General features: G+C 41.9%; 1 protein-coding gene across 1 annotated transcript in view; it reads left to right on the top strand.

Annotated features, from left to right (window-relative positions):
• SESTD1 (SEC14 and spectrin domain containing 1) overlaps nucleotides 1–25,390 on the top strand; it is an 89,333-nt gene that overhangs the window by 43,235 nt on the left and 20,708 nt on the right. The window contains exons 5-9 of the mRNA XM_075286073.1: nucleotides 7,761–7,874; nucleotides 17,225–17,338; nucleotides 18,406–18,503; nucleotides 21,640–21,695; nucleotides 24,852–25,063. Of these exons, the coding sequence (XP_075142174.1) occupies nucleotides 7,761–7,874; nucleotides 17,225–17,338; nucleotides 18,406–18,503; nucleotides 21,640–21,695; nucleotides 24,852–25,063 (594 nt within the window). The remainder of the gene's footprint in view (nucleotides 1–7,760; nucleotides 7,875–17,224; nucleotides 17,339–18,405; nucleotides 18,504–21,639; nucleotides 21,696–24,851; nucleotides 25,064–25,390) is intronic.

Here is a 25,390-nt window from a genome sequence, read left to right as displayed (position 1 = left end):
TAGTGGACGGTGTCCGATGTAAAATCACTACAACTCCCAGAATACCAGTCAGCAGAACATCTTTATGTCTTTGCATAGTTTAGTGTTATATGTAGGACTGCAGCACAGGACTAATCCCTATAAAGACAGAACAGAGGTATCTTTTGGAATTAACCCTGTGTTCACCAGTGTCCTTCAGACTCTACGTTTTCCTCATACAATTTAATCAGAGCGGATGTTATTCTGTGTGTTTCTGATTTCTGGAATATCCGGTTGTACGCTCTGCGGAGACGGATACTGATATGAATGATTATATCCCCTGTAAATGTCTGCAGAATATATTGAGGCTGTATAAATAATTGACACCATAAATAAAACATATGTTTCAAGTGGATTATTTGCAGGAAACAATCCCCACAGGGATGGAGTGGAAACCTCTAGGTCTGATGCTAGCTGGTCCATTTCATTCTCACCCATAGAGTCCTTGAAACATTTTATGGAATGATTGTAACTGATGATTGTAGAGACTTCCATGGGTTTAAACCTTCGCCCCCATATCTGTATCCCCTGTTTATGGGCGACTTCTCACCAGGAAAACCGATCTGACAGAGTGTGGGAGGTAACCAGAGTAAACCCACACAAACATGGGAAGAACATACAAACTCTTTGCAGATATTGCCCTTTGCTGGATTCGAATCCAGGACTTCAGCGTTACAAGGCATCAGTGCTAACCAGCGAGCCACCATGCTTATTATGATATTGCTCTTCATTTTGGCTGTCCAAGTGCCAGGTGCCTGTTAATAGTAAGCTGCTGCCCCCTGACTGGCCCCTTAATCATTCATCTCAAAAGTAGGTTTTTAATGGAATATATAATTGGTCATGTGATCCCTCTCAGCAAATGACTGAGTGTAATATAAAATTTAAACATACAGTGGTTCACATTCAGCAGGTTAAAAAGTTTGGGGACGTTCACACTACAGTTGTGAACATCTATCATAGGAGCACAATCGGCTTTAAAGAAGTTGTCCAGGATAACTTTTTTTTTTTTTTAATTAGGCCGGAGTAGACGAAAATAAAATAATATCCCCGTGTGTCGCCGGTGCTCTGGTGCCTCCCAGAGTGGTCCAGTCCTGCTGCTCTGATGTTTTCTTGCAGTAGTCCTTGCCAGTGGTGACATCCCAGGTCCCTGTCATTAGGCCGCTGATTGGCCTTAGCGGTCACATGACCGCTGACGCTAATGGCGGCCTAAGGAAAGAACCCGGGAACATCAAAGGTAGTGACATCCTGTCTCCTTCGCTGAGGCCGCTGATTAGCCTTAGCGGTCATGTGCAACGGGAACTTCTGCCGGAACAAAACATCGGAGTGGCAGGACCGCACTGAGCTGGGAGGTACCAGAGCACCCGGGACTGGCGAGTGTGGGTTTTTGTTTTGTTTTTTGTTTTTTTTCACCTCCTACAACCTAATTAAAGAAAATAATAATTATTATTTTTATCTTGGACAACCCCTTTATCAACAATAGAGTGACAGACACAGTCGGAGACCCCTCATCTCCATTTACATTAGTAGGACTGATCTTCAGTACCAGACACAACCTGTGGACCATTGTGGTACTGTTATTGGTTTAAGGTAGCCATGTTTTTCATATTCTTTTAAACGCCTTTAAGAAGCACTAAATACTGATTTATAGCATCTGTAAAGAAAGAAACCAGTAGTTCCAAGTGCATTAAATTTATAAAGAATCTTGCACCTTTTAATCTTACAAGCGAGTCTTAGCAGTTAGTGCATGTTCACATCTGTGTTAGAGGCTTCGATACCAACCTAAAACTGTGTTCACATCTACATCAGAGTCCGACGTACAGCTCCTCTGAAATAGTGGAAGAAAAACTCCTGCGAGGTGACTTTTTTTGTTTGACGATGTCAGAGAGAAAGTAATGGATACCCAACGAACTCCATTAAAGTCAAAGGTGTGCCTTAGGATCCTATGGTGTCTGTCATTAGAGGAATCCATTTTTTCGTTAAATTTGTTCTTCCAGAACCAGAAGAACAGATTACACTGCTTGATGTGAACACGGCCTAAAATTCTGGAGACACAGACATTTTTTCATCTGACTAAAAATACCGTGTCCCATAACAGATACCCCCATGTGCCCCATGATAACCCATTAGGCAGTCATTAGTCAGTTCCATCTTTCCTGTTCTTTCCATTCTTCATTTCCTATGACTGAACAGAAGAATGGAAAGAATGACACATGTGAACTAATCCTTGCCCTCACCAATTTCATGGACGCAAAATGTGCCATTGAGTTCTGTGACCTCTCAGTCAGTTACTTGGTGGGAGGTTGTTCTTGGAGGCCCATGGTAACCCATAGCTTACGTTTATCAGGGAATCCAATCTATCCCCTAATAGAAGATCTGCCTGGAAGCCACATCTCTTTATATACAAGGTTTGTTTCCATCTTCTTGCAGAAATCACCTCCGTTATTAGCGTCTAACCTGCTACTTCTTACAAGGCTATAACACTGTAATGTCAGCGACTTGAGTTCCTGCGCTCGCTTCAGGCTCAGGGCGATGTGGAAGTTGGATAAATGGAGAAGAGACAGGGCTCACGCTGCTGCTCCCACCATGCCTGTCACTCAGACAGCACAACCCGTAGCTGCAATTAAGATGAAATACGTTTTCTTTGCCCCGAGGCTTCTCTTTTAGTAGAAAAAAAAAAATCTCCATGACCAGCTCCGAGGCTGAACACAGCGGCACCTCAAATACATGACAGAAGTCAATAATCGCCATAGGTTGTGTAATATTGAGTTATATGATATTTAAAGTAACATGACAGAATTCATCTTGAGGTTAATGTGTAAGAATTGACTTTCTGCCGGTGCCCTTGAAGTAAACCACCCCGGGGTTATAATAATGATCTGATCACTGAACCTGTTCCATTTTCATTGCTACATTTGTCCTTTTTTTTTTTACCGTAGAATTATTATCTCCATAGAGCGACCATTGTCATGAATAATTGCGCTACTGTAGCCATTATTGAGGCGCATTTAGTTTGAACCAAGCGTTGATGGGACCCAAGACTCAAAAGGGTTCCTGACATTTGCTTCTCTTCCTTCTTCTTTAGTTGAGAATGCCTGTGTTCACAGTAAGAAGAGGGGAATAACACAGTGACTGGCTCTGCTGGGAGCGGCTTATGCCTGGTTCACATCTGCGTTCAGGAGTACATATGGGGACCCCTCGAATGGAATACCAAACGCTTTGACAAATGGTGAGCTTATAAAAGCACACAGACGCCATAGACTATAATGGGGTCCGTGTGTTTTCCACGCGGTGTCCGCACGGAACATTCAGAGAGGAAAGTAGTTCATGAAGTACTTTCCTCTCCGCATGGCTCATGCAGATGCCGTGCGGAAAACACACGGACCTCATTATAGTCTATGGGGTCATAAGCTCACCACTTGTCAATGCGTTCAGTATTCCATTCGGGAGGGTCCCTGAACGGACTCCCGAACGCAGATGTGAACCGGGCCATATTCCTCAAGAGAGAAAAAGGATTGGACATTTTGAAATCCAACTTTGGATCACTACCATGCACATTAGATCATGAATCTGATATTCATCTATTGTATATGGCCACCTTAAATAGGACTATTCACCACCAACAACTCCTTCAATAGACTCTTCCACTGGTTCCGGTGCAGTTGGAATTTTTTTCTCTAGTCTACACCGTACCTGAACAATCAGTGCAGTTAGTTGTATTTGCACCCAATATGTAATATATGTTCTCTACTGTCAGGTGGGTGGGCCTAGAGTTTTTACTGCCCCTCAGGACAACTCACCTAACAGAGAGAGCCTGATTATCATACTGGATGCTGAAACTAATTGCACTGATTGATCAGGAATGGTTGCACCCTTCATAAGGGTAACACAGTATATTCTGTAGTAGTTTTATCCCTTTACTTTGAGTTAAAATACTAATTAATTTTGGAATTGCAAGGTATTGGGAATGATTGACAAGGAATTGATTAGAATAAAAAATTGGGTTCAAGCAGATAGTACTTTGTTTAGCATATAGGGAATTTTTTTTGCCATCTCTTTATTTGGAACAAAAAACCAACATATGTAAATACACCCTTATTCCATGGCAATTTCCCACTGTCGTGGGGCCAGCTCCAGAACTTTTGCACCCTAATTAAAATCTGTTCACCTTTCAATAGGTAAAACAAAAGTGGATAAACCAATTAGCAACAATTTACCGCACTAAGTTAATTCCATTAGCCGCGCTGAAATATTTATAACCGTTCTGCAGTATATCATGGCAGGGTTACATGGCCATTGAGAGAACGCCACTCAGCCACGCTCTTATGTGTGACAGCTTTATGAGTCGCCGTAATCCAGAATACTCGTTAACTTAATGATCACCGAAACACTTCATGAGCAATGAGTCTGCTAAACTTGTGCAGGAAAACATATGGGGCTACTTTTACAGCCGTGCCATATAAATGTACCAACGAAAATCTGCGTGCCAGGCTATGGACACTTTATATTTATTAGGCTTTTAGATATGATTTCTTGTTTTACGGGCTTGATATTAAATGCAGGGGTTGGTTTTGTTTTTAATCGTTCACAATAAGTAATACTGTTACTGATTATTACAATAAAAATTATTATATCATATAGCATTACCACATGTTTTATACATTTCAGTTGATGCAATATTAAAAAAGAGAAAAGCTCCGCCATATACACATTATTTACGTTCCCAATGAGAACAATAAGGTTTTGACAGATCACAATGACAACTGAGACCCTATTGATTAAGAGATCCGTCATCATTTTTTGTAATGTCGACATTAAGATTACTAATGAATGTGTCTCTTTTCTTACCGTCAAGTAAGATGGGACTTCTGATGGAGGCTCCAAATAGTCGCCAACAAAAGTGTGAATATACCCTTATTTAAGGTGCCCATACGTCTTCAGTATCTGTCAACTAAATGAGCCAACAGCTGTTCTAACCTTCCTTAATACACACGCATGCTTGGCGTAGCTGAGCCAATGCCCATACGTGTAAGATAGATGGCCAATCTTTTCTCTTATGTGTATGGGACATATGTTTTGGATATTAATTGTGGGCTGGGTACCCATTGCACCATATCTGCAATCTTGCTAATATACAAATTGGTGCCTTGTTATGCCTGTTCTTTTTTTTTTTTTCTTTAAATGTAGATTGTGAGCCCCACATAGAGCTCACAATGTACATATTTCCCTATCAGTATGTCTTTTTGGAATATGGGATGGAAATCCATGCAAACACGGGTAGAACATACAAACTCCTTGCAGATGGTTTTATGCCCTTGGCGGGATTTGAACACCAGGACTCCAGCGCTGCAAGGCTGCAGTTCTAACCACTGAGCCACCGTGTGGCCCCTGTTATGCCTGTTCTTACAGTCCCAGTTGCTAGAAGTCTGGCCTTCCTGCCTCCTCTGCTGATGCTCTGACTTTAGGTCACGTGACCGACCCCACCCTAAACAGAGAGTCTTCACCGATTACGCTAGGTTCACACTAATGGGGGCTTGAAAGATGGAGAGACTGTCCACTACAAAAACAGTTACCCATAGACTCAATGCAGGACTTTTCTCTCTGCCGAATTTAGACAGAGACGCCAACACAAATCTGAACCTAACCCTAGCTGTGGGAAATACAAAAAGCGTCTGTTATTCTGGAAGACTCAACATGTCCATGCATTTTACAAGCAGTCCATTGATTTCAATCACAGTAGCGTAATACTTTTTTACTCCAGAGGAGGCACTGCAGGGAAAGCGAGCACATACTGCTTGGCGCCCTTACAAGGTCCTATGAGTGGGACACGCTGGGATCGGCTTATTGTTGGAGAACATTTCTAAACATATTGTGTGCACTCTGTACTCCGGAGTGGCCCCTATCTCCATGGTATTGTAGATGCTTCTTTAATTCAATATATACCGGCCTGAGCTCACGATAACTAAGAAGAGATTTCTGTCCCTTGTATCTCCTGTAAGCGCTTCAGAAAGCGCAGTGATTGATATAGGTTGGTGTAAAGTTCAGCTCTGTATTTTGTTACCAGCTGAAGTCACTGAATTATGGATTGAAATGTGAACTGCGTGGAACAGTCAGAGCTTTGTGTGTCTTTCCTATCAGATATTCATTTTCTTTTTCTTTTTTTTTTTTTTCATCCCTCAGATTTCGAGTTGGAGGAAAAATATGAATTTTAGGCTGTTTTTGTGAGGGAAGCGAGTAATCTCTTGCTTACGGAATTGCAGAATATAAAATTTTCCTTCGTAGCTTTTACAGCAATCTTTATCGAAACAGCTGGGGATTGGGCAAGTGCCTAATAGAGTTTGATAGTTTTATCTAGCGGTTCTCAGAGACCGGCAAGATGGATAATCTCTTATCTGCTCCACAGAATGCGATAAGTAGCTTCTAGAAGTTTATTTAGGGGCTGGAATCCTTTTCGGGGGGAAATAAAGATAAATCCATATTTTTAGGTTTAGAAATACAATATATAATCTATTACTGCTCATGAACTTGTAACATTTCTGAACTTAGAAGATTTTATTCATGGACAAATGTTAAAGGTATACTGAGCAAATAGACAACTGTTGTAGCATTATTCTATGTAATTGATGCCCAAATCACTTGCAAACCAAATATACAGACCTACATGAAAGCAAAATTCAGGGGATATCTGAGAGCAGGATATGATAAAGGGAGAGAAGCTGAGGTTTGTATATATGTTTTCCTTTATGTATATAGGATTTCTGAGTGGAAAGCAGAGTAAATCCTGACCGGACTCCTAGGAGAGACCGTGAGAGTCCTGCTGACCCCACCCACTTGGTGATTGACAGCTTTCCCCATGTCAGGGTGTGTACAGAGAAGACTGTCAATCGTTGTGTGTGGGCGAGGTCAGCAGGACTCTTTTACGGTCCACTCATTTTGACGCTGAATCCGCCTCAGAATCCACATGGAAAAAAAGCTTCCCATTGTCTTCAATGGGTTCCTTTTTCCCTTTCCAATGGGAGGCTTTTTTCCATGTGGATTCTGAGGCGGATTCAGCATCAAAATCGGCGCAAAAAAACTCAGTGTGAATGGACCCTTCGGGTCAGTGCTGAATGGCACTGATTTTGACACAGAATCGGCCTCAGAATCAGCCTCCAAAAGAGTTCTATTGGGAGGCTTTTTTTTGGAGGCTGATTTTGAGGTGCCAAAAAACTCCATGTGCACTGACCCTTAGCCTCTCCAATTTATGAGTCTATTGTATTTAGAAGGAGAACGCTCCTCCCTTTGCGTCCTCTTTCCCTCACCAATAACAGATGGCCACTGGCCCAGTCACTGGCAGGAAAGGCAGAGGGAGCTTATCTGTGTAGTTAGTGCAGGTTTTCATGCGGGAACCACACAGACCCTATTATATTCTATGGGGCTTGAGGGTTTGCTAAGGTAACCGCTTTTTACGCAGACCTTCGAACAGTAACCTGAACACAGATGTGATAGGTTCACATCTAGCCTCAGCTTTACTGAGGTTTCTGTTATAAAATGTTTGGAGGAAAGAAGTCAACACGTTCCCCAATGTAATTTTGCTGTCCTGTTTCCCATAATGAGATATGTTACAAACCGTAACCACTACTAATTTGAGAATCACAGGGTATGACCATGGACGCCTCATCCCTTTATGTACATGCAATACACTAAATCGGTTTGATATTATCTGTAGTCTCTTACGTACTGCACATGTCTTTCTGTATTTTCAGAATGTAGTTCCAGCCGAAGTGTCTCTGGTTTGTGTAGTGAAGCCGGATGAGTTCTGGGATAAGAAAGTAACACATTTTTGCTTTTGGAAGGAGAAAGATCGCCTTGGTTTTGAGGTAAGCATGCTGGGGCTAAAGTTCATCTATGGAGTTGTCACCATGGATGGAAACAAAAAGGATCTATTTTATTTGCAAATATGGCCCTTCAGGGCTGGACAAAGCTCTGTTGCCCTGGCTATTAGGGTTAGCCGTTTGCACTTTGTGTATTCGACAACTGGTTGTTTCCATCAGTGCCTAGAGCAATATGTGATCTCCGACAACATCCATCTTCATCTGTCCTTGCTTAAGTGACCACTGAGTTGTCCTTAAATACCAGCACTATGTGCTCCTCCTGCTTTGGCCTCTGCAGGGTGCTACATACAGCAACCAACCATAGACTGTTGTATGTAGTTTCCTTCCATCAGAGGGCACCATGGTAAGTAGAAATACTGTAGTTTCAACAACTGGAAAGTGAATATGGTGACTTGCTATGGCTCTGAAGGTGGGGAAAGGGGAACTAAACCAGGATTGCCGTCACTAAAGTAATTCGGGGCTGAAGGTTGTTTGCTCTTACTCCTGTGGATAGAATATTTGTACAAAAAAATAATCATAGCAGTAAGACTGTAGAAAATCATGAATTGAGCTCGTCCAAACCTCAACCTTCAGCTGTAGACCTGGAGAAAGTTGTCCATTCTTTTCTGGGGAGCGCAGATACACCCCAATAATTTACCCCCTTGGGTAACCAAGGATCAGAAATGATACAATTTAACTTCCTTCTTTCCAGATGATGTAAATTCCCAGATACATATAAGGGCTCGTTCACATCTGCGCCCGGTCTCCGTTCTGCAGGTTTCCGTTTCCTGCACAAAACAGAGACAGGAGACAGAGAAACCTGCAGGACTCTTTCTCACCCATTCATTTGAATGGGTGAGAAAGCTGTCCGGCCGTTAGCGGCGGTGAGCGTTTTATTCTCTCCACTGCGAAACCGTTTTTTTTTAAATCCGGACACAGAGTCGGACATGCAGCACTCTGTGTCCGGTTTAAAAAAAAAACGGTTTCGCAGCGGAGAGCATAAAACGCCACTGTTTTAATATATTTTTATACTAATAGCAGCATTTTGAGCACAATTCTGGCCATCCATCAACAGTACAGAGCACCAGAACAGCGCCAAATACAAGACTGGTTTCTATTCACATTTCTTGTATGTTACCGGTTAGTAAGTATTTCATTTGAATTCAGCGAGCAATGGGCGAGAAGACACGGGGCGCCCTCGCTGTGGAGTAGCCGTCACCATGACAGACAGGGAATGACATTATTCACTCATAGTCATGCTCTTTGTGACTATGAATAATATCTGACTATAAAGGCCTGTGAGATTTGTAACTAAATATCTGACCTGCTTTTTCTAGATCTAGGTAATAACTTCCTTCAGGTCTACTGGCCCACCAGAGTAGCAAATATCCTGGATCCCACCATGCTTTGATATTCATGTCTTATTACAAAGCTTGCGGGAATAGACAAATTGTTGTTTATCAGAGGCGTGAGTATGTGAACAGGCTGACATCAGAGAATGTGAGGTTCAAATTGGTTTTTGGGATCATGCATTCTTCTTCTTAATATTGTTCATGAATGAATTGGCCATCAGATTTATTGCAGTTTTATGCGCCTGTTGTCTTGTTGGACTTTTCTATACCCTAATTTTAATGGGCACTTTTCCCTTTTATAAGTGAAGGAGAGAAATTTTTACACTTTTTGCCAGATTTCCCTACCAATTTCCATTTATCATTGGGGGTCCAAGCAGGGGGTATACTGGTAGTTTGTGATCCACTTTATGACAAGGAGTCCTTCCAACTATCATGTAGCCATTGACTTTATACGGTAATGGCCCGACAGTGTTTCTCAGAGTAAAGTGGAAAGGCCCTTTGTTATAGTATTCTTAGATGACTTATTGCCATTACCATCACTGGCTTAAAATGTCCAAAATAGACATTTAATTCACTGGACATTTACTTTAAACGGGCTGTGTAGTTAAGAAAACACTCATTCCTATTTGTCAATACTGAATTAATAGATCCCCTGTTCAGGATCCTTCTCTCTTGGCGGAGAGGAGGATCACAAAGTACCTCTTGCTCTAGAAGATCAGTCCTGTCCTACATTACAGAGCAAGGCCATTGCTGTACATGGACATTCTGTAATGCTTAAATTCTCCTGTGGTGGCGCTGCAGGGAAATTGAACAGCTACTGTCAGGTTTAACCAAATACTCTGATCATCAGTTTATTGTCCATGGATCTTTCTAAGGCTATGTTATAATCTGCACTGGGTTTTCCGTCTACAACGGAGAAGTAAAAGAATGAAAACACGGAATGCAAAAATATCGGACACAAAGCCCAAAGGATCCAGTCATAGACTATGTGGTCCGTGGGTCACCACTGTTTTCGCTGTCCAGCTCTCTGTCGTTTGGGTCCTTTGGCAGACCTGAACAAGAGAGATGGCCATAGACCATGGACCACGGACCACAAAAATATCGGACACAAACAAAGCCCAAAGGACCACATTATACTCTATGGGGTCCGTGGGTAACCACAGTTTTAGTTGTCCGGTTCTCTGTCGTTTGGGTCCCTTGGCAGACCTGAACAACAGAGAGAGCCATAAATTTGAACCTAATGTAACATGCAAAGTGCAAGTTGGGAGAGCACATGTAATATCTGACCTGACTTAAGTCATTACTTTTATTAAATCATATTAAAACTAGGATATAGTTTCCTCCATTTCACTTGAATGTTTCGGGCTATACTAAACTCTTACTCATAGTCTACAATTAAGAGTTTAGTTTAGCTCAAAATGCATTAGTGGAATACAGGGCGCCATACCCAGGTTTTAATATAATTGAATAAAAGTAATGTTTGGTTGGCTATTACATGTGCTGGACCTGCTTCTCCTTTGGATTTTCACTTATGTCTGACAATCCTGTGGACAGGATCAGTTCATCTTTACCAATTCCCTTGGTAGGGACCTCTGTGCTAGTGATCGTGTACTGGTGAGCTGGGGCTATCTTCCAAATCCTTCTAGCATGTAGATCCAAAGCCGAAAACCTCTAGATATGTAACCACACAATAATACCTTTGCATCATTTTTATTGTTGCCTTGTTTCAGTTCTGTCAGCCCATAAGAATTCCTACCCGTTTTCGCACCTAAACCCTGTTCTTCATTTCCGTCTCTTGAGCATGTTTATGCAGCAGCCTAGACGCCTATGTTTTTTTTGTGCTTGCTGCAAAGTGCAGAAATTGGAATTGAATTCCCTGGAGCTGTTGTAGCTCATCTGATGCCTGGTCCATGTGTTCACAAGGATCACAGTTATATTACAGCAAATCAATGCAAACAAACACAGCAGCGCAAATATACCAAGCATAAACCTTCCACATACATTGTGTATTTTTGATAGCCCACAGGGGACAGGATGTGGCAGTTCATTGCATCAGTAACAGAATTCTGATTTACATATATTTCAATATAATGTTCCCCACTGTGCGCCAATAACCAGGAATATGTGGCTGGTAAAGCGCCTTTACTGAGCAATATTGAGACTCCATGGAGTCCTATGTATGACACCATCTACAATGAATCATTGACGCCAGTGTATATTGTAATAAAAGAAGGCTGCTTGACTTAGAAACTTAATTAAATAAAGGCTTCTCCATTGTATTTGACAATGATTCCTTTGGGAATGTGTATCTTGTGTTTCCAAGTCTACACCGCGGCAGAGATTTTCTTTGTGCTGAATCTAGCAGAGGTACAGTCATTGTTTTATTGAACAAGTCATACCCTGCTTATATTTCCTGTTTGGAAGAGATCTGACACAGTACAGTGACCATTTCCAAGGTAAACGGAAAACCCAGGGGTGACGGGTGGTGCAAAATAAGAAAAGAAGTGATTTAGCTGCACCCTGTCCTCTGTTCGAGTGGCACGTCTTCTTTCTCTCTGAAATGCTAAGGGTTCAGTGACCGCTGTGGGCAGATACTGGCCTCGGCCCATGTGTGCGGCACCACTGATGTCACCGCTGATATGTCACTGCCCCATGGGAACATCAGCACCTCTGGCCCATCCCAGTAACATAGGGACTTGGGATAGGTCAATATCACTTCTTTTATTTTACTCAACCTCTAGCCATCCTTGTCTTTCTGTTTATCCTGAAAAACCCCTTTAAAGCCCCACTTGTGGAAAAGCTGGGTTGGTTTCTTTTTGTTTGCAGATTTTATACTTCTCCTGTGTGCTAAATCCATTCCTGGATTTGGCTTTAAAAAAAAAAAAAGAGCAAAATCGGCAACAAAAAAAGCAGCTTTTCAGCAACGTGAGGCATTAACCTAAAGGGGGAAGGGGCTAGAACTGGGTGAGACCACAGCACATAGTACTTGTAGTAAGGACATCCTGGTAAAAATGAGGCATGCAATCAAACCAGTGATGGCTGAAATGAGCCTTGATGGTGCCAAAACATGGAGTAAATTGTTTGTAGTCGGAACAGGCCAAGAACCCCTAGGTTCAGCACCTAAAAACCCTACAGAAATTGTTCATAGACTCCATGGAGAACCTGACCCAGACCACCTAGGTTCAGTACCTAAAGACCCCGGAGGAAGTGATCATAGTTTCAATGGAAATCTCCTTTAGGCTGAGGCCCCACGTTGTGGAAATGCAGCTTTTTTGTTGCAGATTTTGTTGCGTTGTTGTTTTTTTTTTTTTTTGAGCCAAAGTCAGGAGTGGTTTGGGTAGAAGTATAAGAACTTCCAATGTAGTTCCCATTCCCCTTGTAGCCACTCCTAGATTTGGCTCAAAAAAATGCAGCAAAATCTGCAACAAAAGAAGCTGCGTTTCCGTAACATGGGGCCTCAGCCTTAAATTTTACTTTACCTAAACGTAAAGAAGGAATTTGTCAATTTGCTGCATTTTATGTATGATCCTGACATAAACAGTCTTGCATAAATTCTGCAAAGAACACAGGGCTTAATCTTCCACTGTTCTGTATTTGGCCGGAGCATGACCAGAGAAGCACAGCATAGGTGAGAGACACAGCAGGGAGGCTCCTGCTCCAGCTCGTATTTAGAAGAGGACACGTGTGAGCTCATGAGATATACAGAGGTTTCTTTAAATATTTCTCAGTTTTAACTGTAATTTGAGGAACATAGAGCCATTAAAAGGAGAAAGTGCTTGGATTTTTTCAAACTTTTTTGTACATTTTTTGTGTTTAGTGTTATTTAGTGGTAGGAGAAGGAGACATATGGTCAAAGTCAAGGAGCATGCATGCAATTCGAGGTCTGTATTTGACTTTAGCAGATGGCATTGACTGCGTATATCAAACTAGAATTTTTACATTTCTTATTGTATATTATATATATATATATATATATATATATATATATATATATATATATATATATATAAAAAGTAAGCTAAGCCGTATAGCAGTAGTGTGACCACATAGAACTAATAGCACTTTTGCTAAGCAGGTCATAGCCAGAATAATATCTTCCCAACTCCTTCATAAAATTGGGCATGAACTTTATTTTTACAGAAAGAAAGAATCAAAAAATAGGCGTCAGGCCAAGGTAATAAGTAAGGAAGTGGTGTTTCTTTATTCAGCCATATGTGTGATGTTTCAGTCCAGACGGATTAGGGTCTTTTTCAAGCCCTCTATTTCTATGGAAAAATTGTGATCAGTAGTGGCCAACTTCTGGTACTGCCGAACTGCGTGAAATTCAACCATTTTGATCTGTTCCATCCAAAAAGGAAACATCAGAAGATCCCCCATAAATATTAGATTGTTGACAATCTAGTGATCTGTGTCATGTCTGACCTACATTAAATTTAGTTTTCCTTACAGAGGTTGGTAATATACAGGTTGGCATGAGAGAGAGGATAAGTTAGTAGTTTTATGGCTAAATAGAGGGTGCATTTAGTTCCTACTGTTTTAACTCCTTTAAGCCTGGGTTCACGTCTCTATTGGAGACTCCATCACAGAGACTACACGAAAATAGGTACAGAAAAAAGTCCTGCATGGATTTCTTTTTGCTCCGCCACTTTCAGGCAAACACCCAACGGACCCTATTATAGTCAATGGTTCCACCAGGCTCTGTGTGTAACCACTGTTTTAGCAGATCAGCGCTAGTGGGAACCTAGCATAACGATAAACTACAGGCACAAATGATTTTTGTATGCCTAGTTCAGGGCCTGAAGGAGCTTCTACTTAAAGGGGCTCTATCAGCAAAATCATGCTGATAGAGCTCCACATATGCGTGAATAGCCTTTAAAAAGGCTATTCAGGCACCGTAAAAGTTATATCAAACTACCCCCCCCCCCCCGTTTTAAAATAATAACCTAAAAAAGAATGTGCTCTACTTACCGAACGTGCACGCTGGGCGGGCATTCAGGGTGTGTCTTCATCTTCATCCACGCCTCTTCTTCCTCCGATGTCCTCCAGTCCCGTCTTCCTCCGACGCTCGCGAACGGACTTTGATAAAAAAAAAAAAAAATGACCTGGGCGCATGCGCAGTAGCATGCGGCTTCTACCACGGCTACTGCGCATGCACCCAGGTCATTTTTTTTTAAATCAAAGTCCGTTTGCGAGCGCCGGAGGAGGACGGGACCGGAGGACATCGGAGGAAGAAGAGGCGTGGATGAAGATGAAGACACACCCTGAATGCCTGCCCAGCGTGCACGTTCGGTAAGTAGAGCACATTCTTTTTTAGGTTATTATTTTAAAACTGGGGGGGGGTAGTTTAATATAACATTTACGGTGCCTGAATAGCCTTTTTAAAGGCTATTCACGCATATGTGGGGCTCTATCAGCATGATTTTGCTGATAGAGCCCCTTTAAAGGGGTTATGCCACAAAAATATCTATCCTCTGCCAGCTACTGAGACCTTCATTGATCTTGAAAACCAGCCATGGTGGATGTAGATACATCTCCATCCATTCACTTCAGTGGCAGTGCTGGAAGTAGTTAAAGTACAACTCTTGACTTCTACATCTGGGCAGCTCTTTGGAGGATGTTGAATTAAAGGATTTGAGGGAAAGTTCTATAGAAAAAATTTACATTATGGTCGCATGACCATTGTGATAGTTTACGCCCCACATGCCACTTTCCTACAAAGTAGGCACGGCAGGGACAGGGCTTAGTTGAGGGTTTGAGGTCTCCCACAACCTAGCAGGTTCACTATAATTTATGGCACAAACTGTCATAAATTCTATCAAAGAAACAAATAGAGACACTACCAATAAAAATATATAAATAATTTATAAATTCTGAATAAAAATATACACATACAATACACAGACAAAAGGGGAAACAGGGGGGAGAACCCCCCCACCACCACCACAATAGCGGTATAATACCGTACCTTCCCACTGGTGAAACCTTCAGTACTACCCCAAAATAAATAAATAAATAAATACCCAAATAGGAAAAATCTCTGAAAAATATATGTATAATATTACTAACAGGTATATAGATCTCTAGTCCAAGAAAAAGATGACAGTAAAATGTTATATTACCGCAGTGTCTCAAGTGGAATATTACTTAGTACCACTACTTAATGGACCAAGAGAAAAGACGCCATGATCACTATAATAATAATAAGCAAAGTAAGGTAAGAGCAAGTGAGGGATCACAAATACATACCCGTAGTAACAGACATTGTTTCCAGGGTTTAGTAGCAATAACCATAAATAGTAGGAAGGGGAGACGCCAAGTACATCACCAGTGGGACAGTCACAAAACGCCTGACGCGTGTTTCGCTGACACCCAGCTTCGTCAGGAATAAATTGTAAGAAATTTGTCATAAATTATAGCTTGTATATATACATACAGACTGCAGGCGGTGTGCCTCTTAATAAGGAATTGAGACTGATGTGTGAATCGCCAGTCTCTATAAATCTCCCCCAGATCTCGGGTATTATTCCCATGCACATTACTTATTCTCTCTAGAAGTCTATTTAAATGAATGGGGAGGTAATAGTATGAAAATCCACCTTGTCTATTATCAGGAGGAGGAGGAGGAGGGGTATCCATTAAGCAGCGCCTGACATTTTCATCCAGTCGGACCGCAGACCCGCTTCATCTGCTGCAAACTGACACCACGGATTTTGTCTAATTTTATTGACTTCTTACTCTGGTCAATTATTTCACATGTAAATTCTATCTCTTGATCTGTCATGTAAATGTTTCTTCATGGTTAAAAGACATTATCCGTTCCGGACAGCCTGAGAAGTAAAACCTAGCCGTCTGTGAAAGTAGGAAATTAATTTGAATTTAGATGATATTTTTTGCGAATGAAGGATCGGCTTTCCATCCATATCCAATATTGTGGTTTTAATCAAATTCCATGGCTGACAGCCAGAGATTTGTAAAACTGAAATATTTATGCATTGTGACATTCAATATTTGAGTTTACAAAGATTTGCAAACCACATATTAACTTTCTAGGTTACATTTTAACTTGTGAGATTAAATACTTTCTGCGGCGAGATCGGCTCTACGGTGCAATATAGAAGATCTCTGATTTGCTTTCTTGTCATAAGGGGAACCGGAATACTAAGGCTGGGTTCACATGGGTTAACATCCATGGAAAGCAGACGTACACAACATTTTGTCCATTTTTGATTCATTTTATTTTCCATCCGTATTTAACGGACCTTTAATTTAAAAAAAAAAAAAAAATTGGTGTTTTTTTACATTCTTTTCTAACGGACCTAACTCGGACATCACTCTGTTTTACATCCATTAAAAACAGATCCATTGATTTCCATAGTGTCCAGATTTTTTATTTATTCTTTTTAACAGCCCTTTTTTCTTGTGCGTCTGCACCCCCCCATACTGTCAGTCTAATTCCGATGGCCCAGCCATGGGTCTGAAACAAATCTGACCAACCCAATAACATTAAAGGTGCAAGGACTGTTGTCCATCCTCCTTTTTGTCCAAAAAATATCTGGAGCTAGGTTACATGTTGACTCAGAAAGTGGGTGATCCAGCGGGATACCCCGTGATGTCTGTTGCTTAGCAATACCCGAAACCTTTCCAGTGTACATCCCATCCATACATTTTGCTTTCCCTTCACCAATGGCCATAAAGATGTGTTCACCACTTCTGCACACAAGCCTCCCATAATTCACATCCATTGTTGGTACCCTCACATAATATTCATTCCCCCTTATGTGCCATAAAATCTCCCCTCTTGACTATGTGTTGCCCACCAACTCCATTGTTCTCCTTTTTGATGACTTTTTCTACCTTCAATCTTCAACTGATGACCTTGATATGTCTTCATTTTAACATTTGTGTTCCTTTTTGTCACTTTTTGGATAACATGCACCTTGTTATAATATTTCAGGACTTGGACCCAGTCAGTTTATATTGACACAATTGTGTTTTTTTTTGTAGGTGATCTTGGTGTCCGGAAATAAGCTGACACGGTACATAGAACCTTCTCAACTCACAGAAGAATTTGGGGGAAGTCTCACTTACGATCATATGGATTGGCTGAATAAAAGATTAGTAAGTAATAAGCAAAAACCAAAAATTACATAAGTGTCTAATCATTTATATTATTGACCTAAAGCTTTCCCTGACAGTCTGACAGTAGAGCCAACAGGTAGTAGGACTACTGCTGCTACCATCTAAAGGCCACTAGCATCATCCTACGGCTAATGGGGTTTTCCAAGGTTAGATATTGATGGTCTATCCTTAGGTTTGCTCCCTTCTGCTCAACATCTGCTGTCTCCTTTAATTCCATGGACTATGAATGGCGTCGAAGGCACATGCTAGATGGACCGTAACCCCATCTAAAGTCCCTGTTCCTCACAACCACAGTGAGGAGGAACTTGACTAACTCCACTGTCTTCTAGTGATGAGAGGGTCCTTAGCATTCAGTCATGTATCACCCATCCTGTGAATATCAATTGTAGGGAATGCACATTGAGCCAGCTTGACAACACCACTAAAGAGACAGAAGGTCCAACCTGGGATAGGAAACCTAGAGATGAAAAAGAAGCCCCTTCTTCATAACCCCAGTGGTTTCCCATACCTGATGGGCCTGGAATGGTCCAGAGGGTCCAGAATTAGTATTCTATTCACCTTGCTGAGGAGGATTTATAGCTGCAGGTTAGCAGTTCAGCCCAGGACTCAAGGACCTGTGACCTCCTCCACTTTTGGCTATCCTTATCTCTCTTTCTTGAGCATAGTATCTGATTCAAGGAGTCATTTTGTTCCTCTCTTGCCTGTAGACTGTTATTTATTGAATCTTAGCCCCCATTTACTGGAATTGGGATGAGATGCCATACCAGACACCACCCATACACAAGAGTGGCTTAGTTTCTAGGGGTGGGGGGATCTTCCATCATTTTTCTTATCCCAGACAAGGCCTTTTCATCTCCGCCATAACAGAATAATAATTTGTGCGCATATGGCTCCCTTTATTTTATTCTAGTCAGGAGTATTGTTCGTCATAATGTACGCTACCTGTAGCTCGTCTGCATGTAATGTGTAATTTGTATTCATTCTGCCAAACCTAATAGAAGTTCTTCCTCTATTGTATGGGATAATGTTTTGCCTCTGCATTGCAGGTATTTGAGAAGTTCACAAAAGAGTCGACATCGCTTCTGGACGAGCTGGCTGTTATCAACAATGGGAGTGATAAGGGAAATCAGAACGAGAAAGACAGGTTTGTGAAACAAACTGATTGTACCTTACGTGTACTTGTGCTGTGCCGCGCTATCATCATAATCCCATTATCACACGCCATGTGTGCTGCCTGCCTCCCCAACCTAGCGGAGGAGGCATGTGAGGGGATTTGTGTAGTGAGCTATTCAGTAATGAAACCTTCATCCTTACTGCATCTCCCGCGCTTCATTTTCTCAAGACAATTGCAGACCCAATTTGAAGCTCCACCTGACATCATCACTGCCTGTAAATACAAAATCTAGCATTTTGCTAATGTCTTCTTTACATTTTGGCGGCTTTCATAATTCAAGGCTAGGAGCCGACCCAGAAAAGTTACAAAGCCACAGATGACGCACATTGAAAAGCTGGAGCATCAGTCTTTATTTGTGTTCCCACCAGCAGGGAAGAGATTTATATTATAATAGAACTTTATATCTCTTCCCTGTAGGATAAAAATACTTAACCAAACATCCCCTGTCACTACATGCACCTTCACGGACACTATTTATTAGCGGCATCTAGCCACTTTGCTTATGGTCCATATACAGTATTCATGGCACCGTTTAGCAAAATGGTCACCTCCTAAAAGGTGCAAAATGAAAATGTGGATAACCATTGAAGGGAACGTGCGGGCAACATTTAGTCCTCATCCATTCGCCATGACAATGGTGATCTTGTATCTTCTGGCAGATTTGGCATAATGGTGATAAATAACATTCAACTTCCAGTCACAGAAGTGGATCTGCGTTCCCAGTTAGGCCGATGGCTTCTACTCCTCTTGGCTATATTGATGTCCCATAGGCCCAGGAAAATCATCGCAGCGCAGCATGTAGCACATACACATTGTATAGGTGAACCTGAGGCCTGTACACCTTGCTTCATACTCCATGTGTGCCAGATGTGGCTTGTGATGATGTATCCGACTTGTGGGATATCAACTTGCCCAGGAGCTTAACCATCCAGAGTGTCTGTGGAATAGATACACTCCATCCACTGGCCGGTTTCCCTACTGGATTGCCATCCCACAATCTGTGTACAGCATTTGGCACATGGGCAGTGTATAGATGAGGTCAGGGTATGCCTTGCTTTACTGCGCATGTGTCCGATGTGGTTGTGAAGATGTACCCAGTCTGTGAAACATCAGTCAAGCCAGGAGGACAACTAACTGTCCAGCATCTCCACCACCATGACTTGTCTACTGTGTTTAACTACAGCATTATGCTGAATCTGTCAGAAGGTCGTGATATCATCATGAAGCTGTCACTGTCCTAAATTACTGGTTAATGATGGTTTAGGGGTCTAAAATTTCCTTTAAATATTAATGTCCTTGGAATCCATCTGCATATGGGTTCAGTTACTTTTAACTTTTTGGGACCCATATAGTTCTGCATGCCATTAGCTTCGCCCAGGGATCAGCAATCTTTGGCACGCCAGCTGCTGTGGAACTACAACTCCCAACAGGCTCCATTCACTTCTTTGGGTAGCTCCAAGAAGAGCAGAGCATGTGGGCATGCTTGAACTTGTAGTCCCACAACAGCTGACATGCTGAAGGTTGCCTACCCCTGCCAAGGTAACTGCAGCACTTCATACAACTCTAATGTGTATTGAATGATCTTCTCAGTTCGGTGCAGAGTTCCTCTCATTCCCTGATGCTGTTTATAGGCAGTAATTTGATGCAAATATTGCTAACGTGTACTGATATATTTTTATGTTTTTTTTATTATTATTTTTTTTAACTGGCTTGATCCTGACATAAATCTATGGAGTATCAAGACTTTATACAAACATGTTCACCAAGGATGTCATTGTACAAGCTGTTGTTTTCCCTTGCTATAATGCTAATAATTTTCTATCAGGATCTGAAGATTTCTGGTATTATTTTATCTTTGTGACAGCTTCCCTGATCCCTACAGGCGGCATCAAACAACTTCAGTATTCTGTTTATTCATAGCGATGCAACTTCTGGGAGTGTGCGTCCCACCCAGATGCACTGCTGTCCTGAGTATGTTGCTTCTGCTTATCTTCATGTTTTAAAGGGTATATGTCAGGCTGATTTGGGACACTAAACCGCTCACAGGTCTCCCAAATTGCCCTGTTATAAAGCCATCTGTGCACCGCAATAAAAATTAAAGAAAAAACAAAAACCTCTATGCTCCCCTTGCTGCTGTACTCCTCACGCTGACGCAGTTCTTCAGGGTCCATTCACACGGAGGAAAATGGTAAGGAATTTGGTGTGGAATTTCAGCGCTGATAAAAAAAAAAAAAAACTCCCAATGATTAGCAGAAAAAAGGAATCCATTGAAGTCAATGGGAGGCTTTTTTTCAGTGCTGAAATTCCACACCAAATTCCTCACCATTTTCCTCCGTGTGAATAGACCCTCACTGGACCCTTCACTGCACAGGTTTCGTATCTCCAGCACTTGCACGGTGTAGCTGGAGTGTACGTCCTCTGCTTCAATGGAGAATTGCACAGGATTACGGAGCACCAGACACGAGTCGCTTGAGACTCAACAGACTCATCTCTAGGTAAGTATAAAGGCTTAGTTTTTTAAATGTGGTCATGGACGGATTTGAAGAAGGGTAATTTGGGACACTGAATCTCCAGTCTATAAGGACATGTGGGTGGTTTAGTGTCCCGAATCAACCTGCCAGGTTCTCTTTAAGCATTAATGGAATATCTGCAAAACATGCTATAAATGGTGGATGTGGTTCCCAACTCTTGGACATAATGGAAGCAACAACCCTGTCTTATCAAGTGAGGTGGAGAAAGAATATGGTGCTGCACACTTCTGTAAGAGCTCCGCTCCCATACAAGTGAATAGATAAAGTGTGTGGCCACCTCTCCATATGTACTCTACATGGGATCAGCGGTCAGTGTCTGTATCAACAGCCATAACAGGGGACAGGGCAACACATACACAATATATGGTCCTAAATGTGCAACCTGCAGCTATCAGATGTTTATGGCATATCCCCTTGTTATGTCAAAACTGTCTAAGATGAAAGATGAATAGTGTATATGAAACCCATTCATATTGTCAATGTAACATAATGATGCAATTAAAACATCCTATATGATCAAATGAAAATATAACTATCAATAACTAAAAATCAATTTTTACTTTTTTGCTTTTAAGGTCAATGGATTTCAATTACCTTCCATCTGTTGACCCAGAAACCGTTCTGCAAACAGGTAAGTCATGTCTACTTGTAAAAATGTGCACCAGATATTTGGAACAGTATATAGAGGAAGCATGTAGATGGGATTTAACCATCTACAGAAATAAATGCAGCCAATGCTTCACATTCAATTCTAGTCAACTTACCTTGGTCGCACAAAAAATTACTACAATATGCATGGCCTATAAATCTGAAATGTGTCCATGATCGTGCGCAAGAAAAATGCAAAAACTATTCTGCACACGGCCAATTCTAATTCTGTGTCTGTCTGTGTATAGCGGGATTACATATGTTTCTGTAAAGTCTATAGTGAAATATAAAAAGAATACAGAACTTTCATCCTTCCATTCTGATGTTTACCGGATCCCCAGTGGTCTCCACTTTGTGGTACTGCCATGACACCCATGGAAAATGCCCACCTAGCTGTTGGCCGATGTCCCGGCTCTCCATTCATTACTATAGGGCTGCCAAAGATCAGTGGAGCATTGGTCACCCTCCTTTCACACGGAAGAGACCACGGGGACTTTGTTTCTCCTTTTCTCATGCCTCACTGGTAGTCCTGATATTTATCACCTGTTTTGAGAAGATAAATGTCCTATAACTGGTTGAGGTGGGTCACCACTTTGACCAGTTAGTAGTTATTTTCTATGTAGAGACCAGCAGGGAATAGAAGCAGAGGGCATTGATATGGTAGTGTTTATGACACACACTCTCAGCAGTTTCCCAAGCTGGACAACCCCTTTAAGGTAGTAAAACTAGTAAGTTAAAAATTTTCTCAGCATTGAAGGCAAGCCTTGCTGTGAGATACCTAGTCATATTTCCCAGAACCAGAAATAACCGTATAGAATTTATAACTAGATGACAGATCATAATGACTCGGAGACCTATATTTACTGCTACTACTGACTTAGCTCGCTACATCCGCCTTGTGCTGATCGTCTGCTGAATCCCATATTGCCAGTTCTTATAGAAGGCTCCATGCAGAGCATTCCAGCTTTTTCTTCCATAGAGGACTCAGGCTGGGCTTGACTATACTTGGCCGGATTCCAGGACACAAGGAGCAGATTTATATAGGTAGTCATGCTGGTTTTCTGGAAATATTGTACATAAAGTCTGCTCCATATTTATTTTTATTCCATCACAACTGAATGTCAGCAGTAAATCGTGCCATATATGGTGTGCTGAACACCTTCCATTTCACATCTATTGATATTGATGACGTCCGCTAAAGCTGGAGTGATATCGTAGTTTAGATTTTCCTCCAGAGATAGTGATGAGCGGTGATTTTCACATTTCACTTCAATAGGATGTTTGGGAGGTCGCTGAAGATCACCATGTTATGTTAGCCGGCGGTATAATTGCTGGAAGACGAGCAATGAAGCGTAATTGAGTTCTATACACGATACCGGTATATGAGTGCAGGATTAGGAAATGAGTCAGTGTGTTGAGAGTGGCTGACCCGTCCTTCAAGAATCTCAAGTGTTCCTTAGATCCCGTGTGACTCTTCATACAGACCTCTGTAAAGCGTAGACGTCTCACACACGGACAGCGTAGTTTATGAAGCATATCCTTTACTTCCTGAGCAGCCAACGGAGGAGAAGCTCATGAAAGGATCAGTAGCTGTAGGAAAGTGTTAAGAGACTAGAAGATGAATGAAATCTATAAGACCAGATGAGTTGGAGAGAAACCAAAGTAAGGGTTAAAAAAAAAAAATTGGTTGCAAAATCGGAAATTCAAAGCAACAAAAATAATATACAACAGATTAGAGTTGTTACTTGCAGTTTAACCAATGCAGAAGTTCAGGTTAACTCTGCTAATTCTGTATATGAATGAAATGTATATCTCTGTTCACACTATTGTCTAGTGACTCTAGTCCATCAGTTTTCTGTTGCTTTTTGATCACCAGAATAGTGTAGTCTACTGCAATGTTTTTTCCTACATGAAAATAAAAAAGGCAACCAAAAGCAACCGTATTTTTCGGACTATAAGATGTACTTTTTTTCCCCAAAATTTGGGGGGAAAAGAAGGGTGCGTCTTATAGTCCGAATGTGGCCTTTGTAAGGCATCTGCTGTAATAGAAAGGTGGATGCCGGGGAGGGTTAAACACCGGCACAGGTGCTGGGGCCTGCGACATCGCTACGCTCCTGCCCTGCAGTTAGCCAGCAGCGGCAGGAGCGAGACTGCTATTCCAGGAGGGGACGGAGGAGCGGAATAGCAGCATCGCTCCTGCCGCTGCTGGCTTCTTGCAGGGCAGGAGCGTAGCGATGTCAAAGGCCCCAGCACCTGTGCCGGTGTTTAACCCTCCCCGGCATCCGCCTTTCTATTACAGTGGATGCCGGGTCTGTATTGGCGGCCCCTTCCCCCCAAAGTTTAAACTACCTCCCCGGGGCCGGTCCCCCCGGCCCCATACCTGTAAAGTTGCAGACCAATTTTCATGCATCAAAATTTTTTTCCCCTATTTTCCTCCTCTAAAACCTAAGTGCGTCTTATAGTCCGAAAAATACGGACTTTGTCTCACAAAGATAACCTAGTTGGTCCATTTTATACAATGCCAGCCCTACACGTTAGATGATTGGCCAACAAATCTGCCGACCATCTAATATGTATGGGGAAGTTGGAATCCAACCACCCAATTCTTCTCTTTTAGGGAATATAACAGCGCTGGCTCTATTCCTTCTGTGTGTTAAGAACACATGCATACCTGGCTATACTGAGCATGCATGTGTCCACTGAACAAGTGTTTAGCCAACTCCTATCTTATGTATGACTGGTTACCAGCTAGTGATGATAGGTGATCCCCGGGGATTAGAGGAACCTTAATAAAGTGCATATGTCATGATGTATCCATCTTTACGAGAAAATTCCCATTTTACCGCTTTCTAGCAGTATATAAAACCACTGTGCCCAAGGACATGACTGTTCTTCTTTAAAGGGATTGTCCACAGAAGCCAGGCCTCATACTGTTTTGAATTGCAGTTATGTGTCTTTACTCAGTACTATGTTGTACTGTATATCCAGATCTTTCTATCTGCACACATCTAAATCATAAACTTGGGCCAATCAGATGTCATTCAGAAAAGTATTTGCTGGTTATGGCTATATTTTTTTAATATATAAATCCTTGGATATTTGTCCTTTTGTATTAAATTCCATACATTTTCCATACAAGGTCATGAGCTTCTATCTGAGCTTCAGCAACGGCGCTTTAATGGTTCAGAGGGAGGCGTCGCGTGGTCTCCTATGGACGATGAACTTTTGGCTCAGCCTCAGGTTATGAAACTTCTTGATTCTCTCCGAGAACAATACACCCGCTATCAGGAAGTGTGCAGACAGCGCAGCAAACGCACGCAGCTGGATGAAATTCAGCAGAAGGTTATGCAGGTAAGAACACTTTAGCGGATTAAAGGGCCTCTACCATTAAAAATCTATTTTTTCTCGTTGACACAACGGAATAGTCTTAAGAAAGGCTATTCTTCTCCTACCTTTAGATGACTTCTCTGCACCGCCATTTGGTTAAAATCCCGTTTTTGGTATGCAAATGAGTTCTCTCGCAGCACTGGGGGTAGTCCCCAGTGCTAAAACAGCACTGGGGACATCCCCAATGCTGCGAGAGAACTCTCCAGCGCCGCCTCCATCTTCTTCAGGAACGTGGTCTTCATTCGTCTTCTTCCCGGGGTTGGCTTCAAACTTCTAGGCCTCGGGACTAAG

The sequence above is a fragment of the Leptodactylus fuscus genome, chromosome 8 (assembly GCF_031893055.1).
Source record: "Leptodactylus fuscus isolate aLepFus1 chromosome 8, aLepFus1.hap2, whole genome shotgun sequence".
Taxonomy (NCBI): Eukaryota; Metazoa; Chordata; class Amphibia; order Anura; family Leptodactylidae; genus Leptodactylus; species Leptodactylus fuscus.
This window is presented reverse-complemented; position numbering and strand designations above follow the sequence as displayed.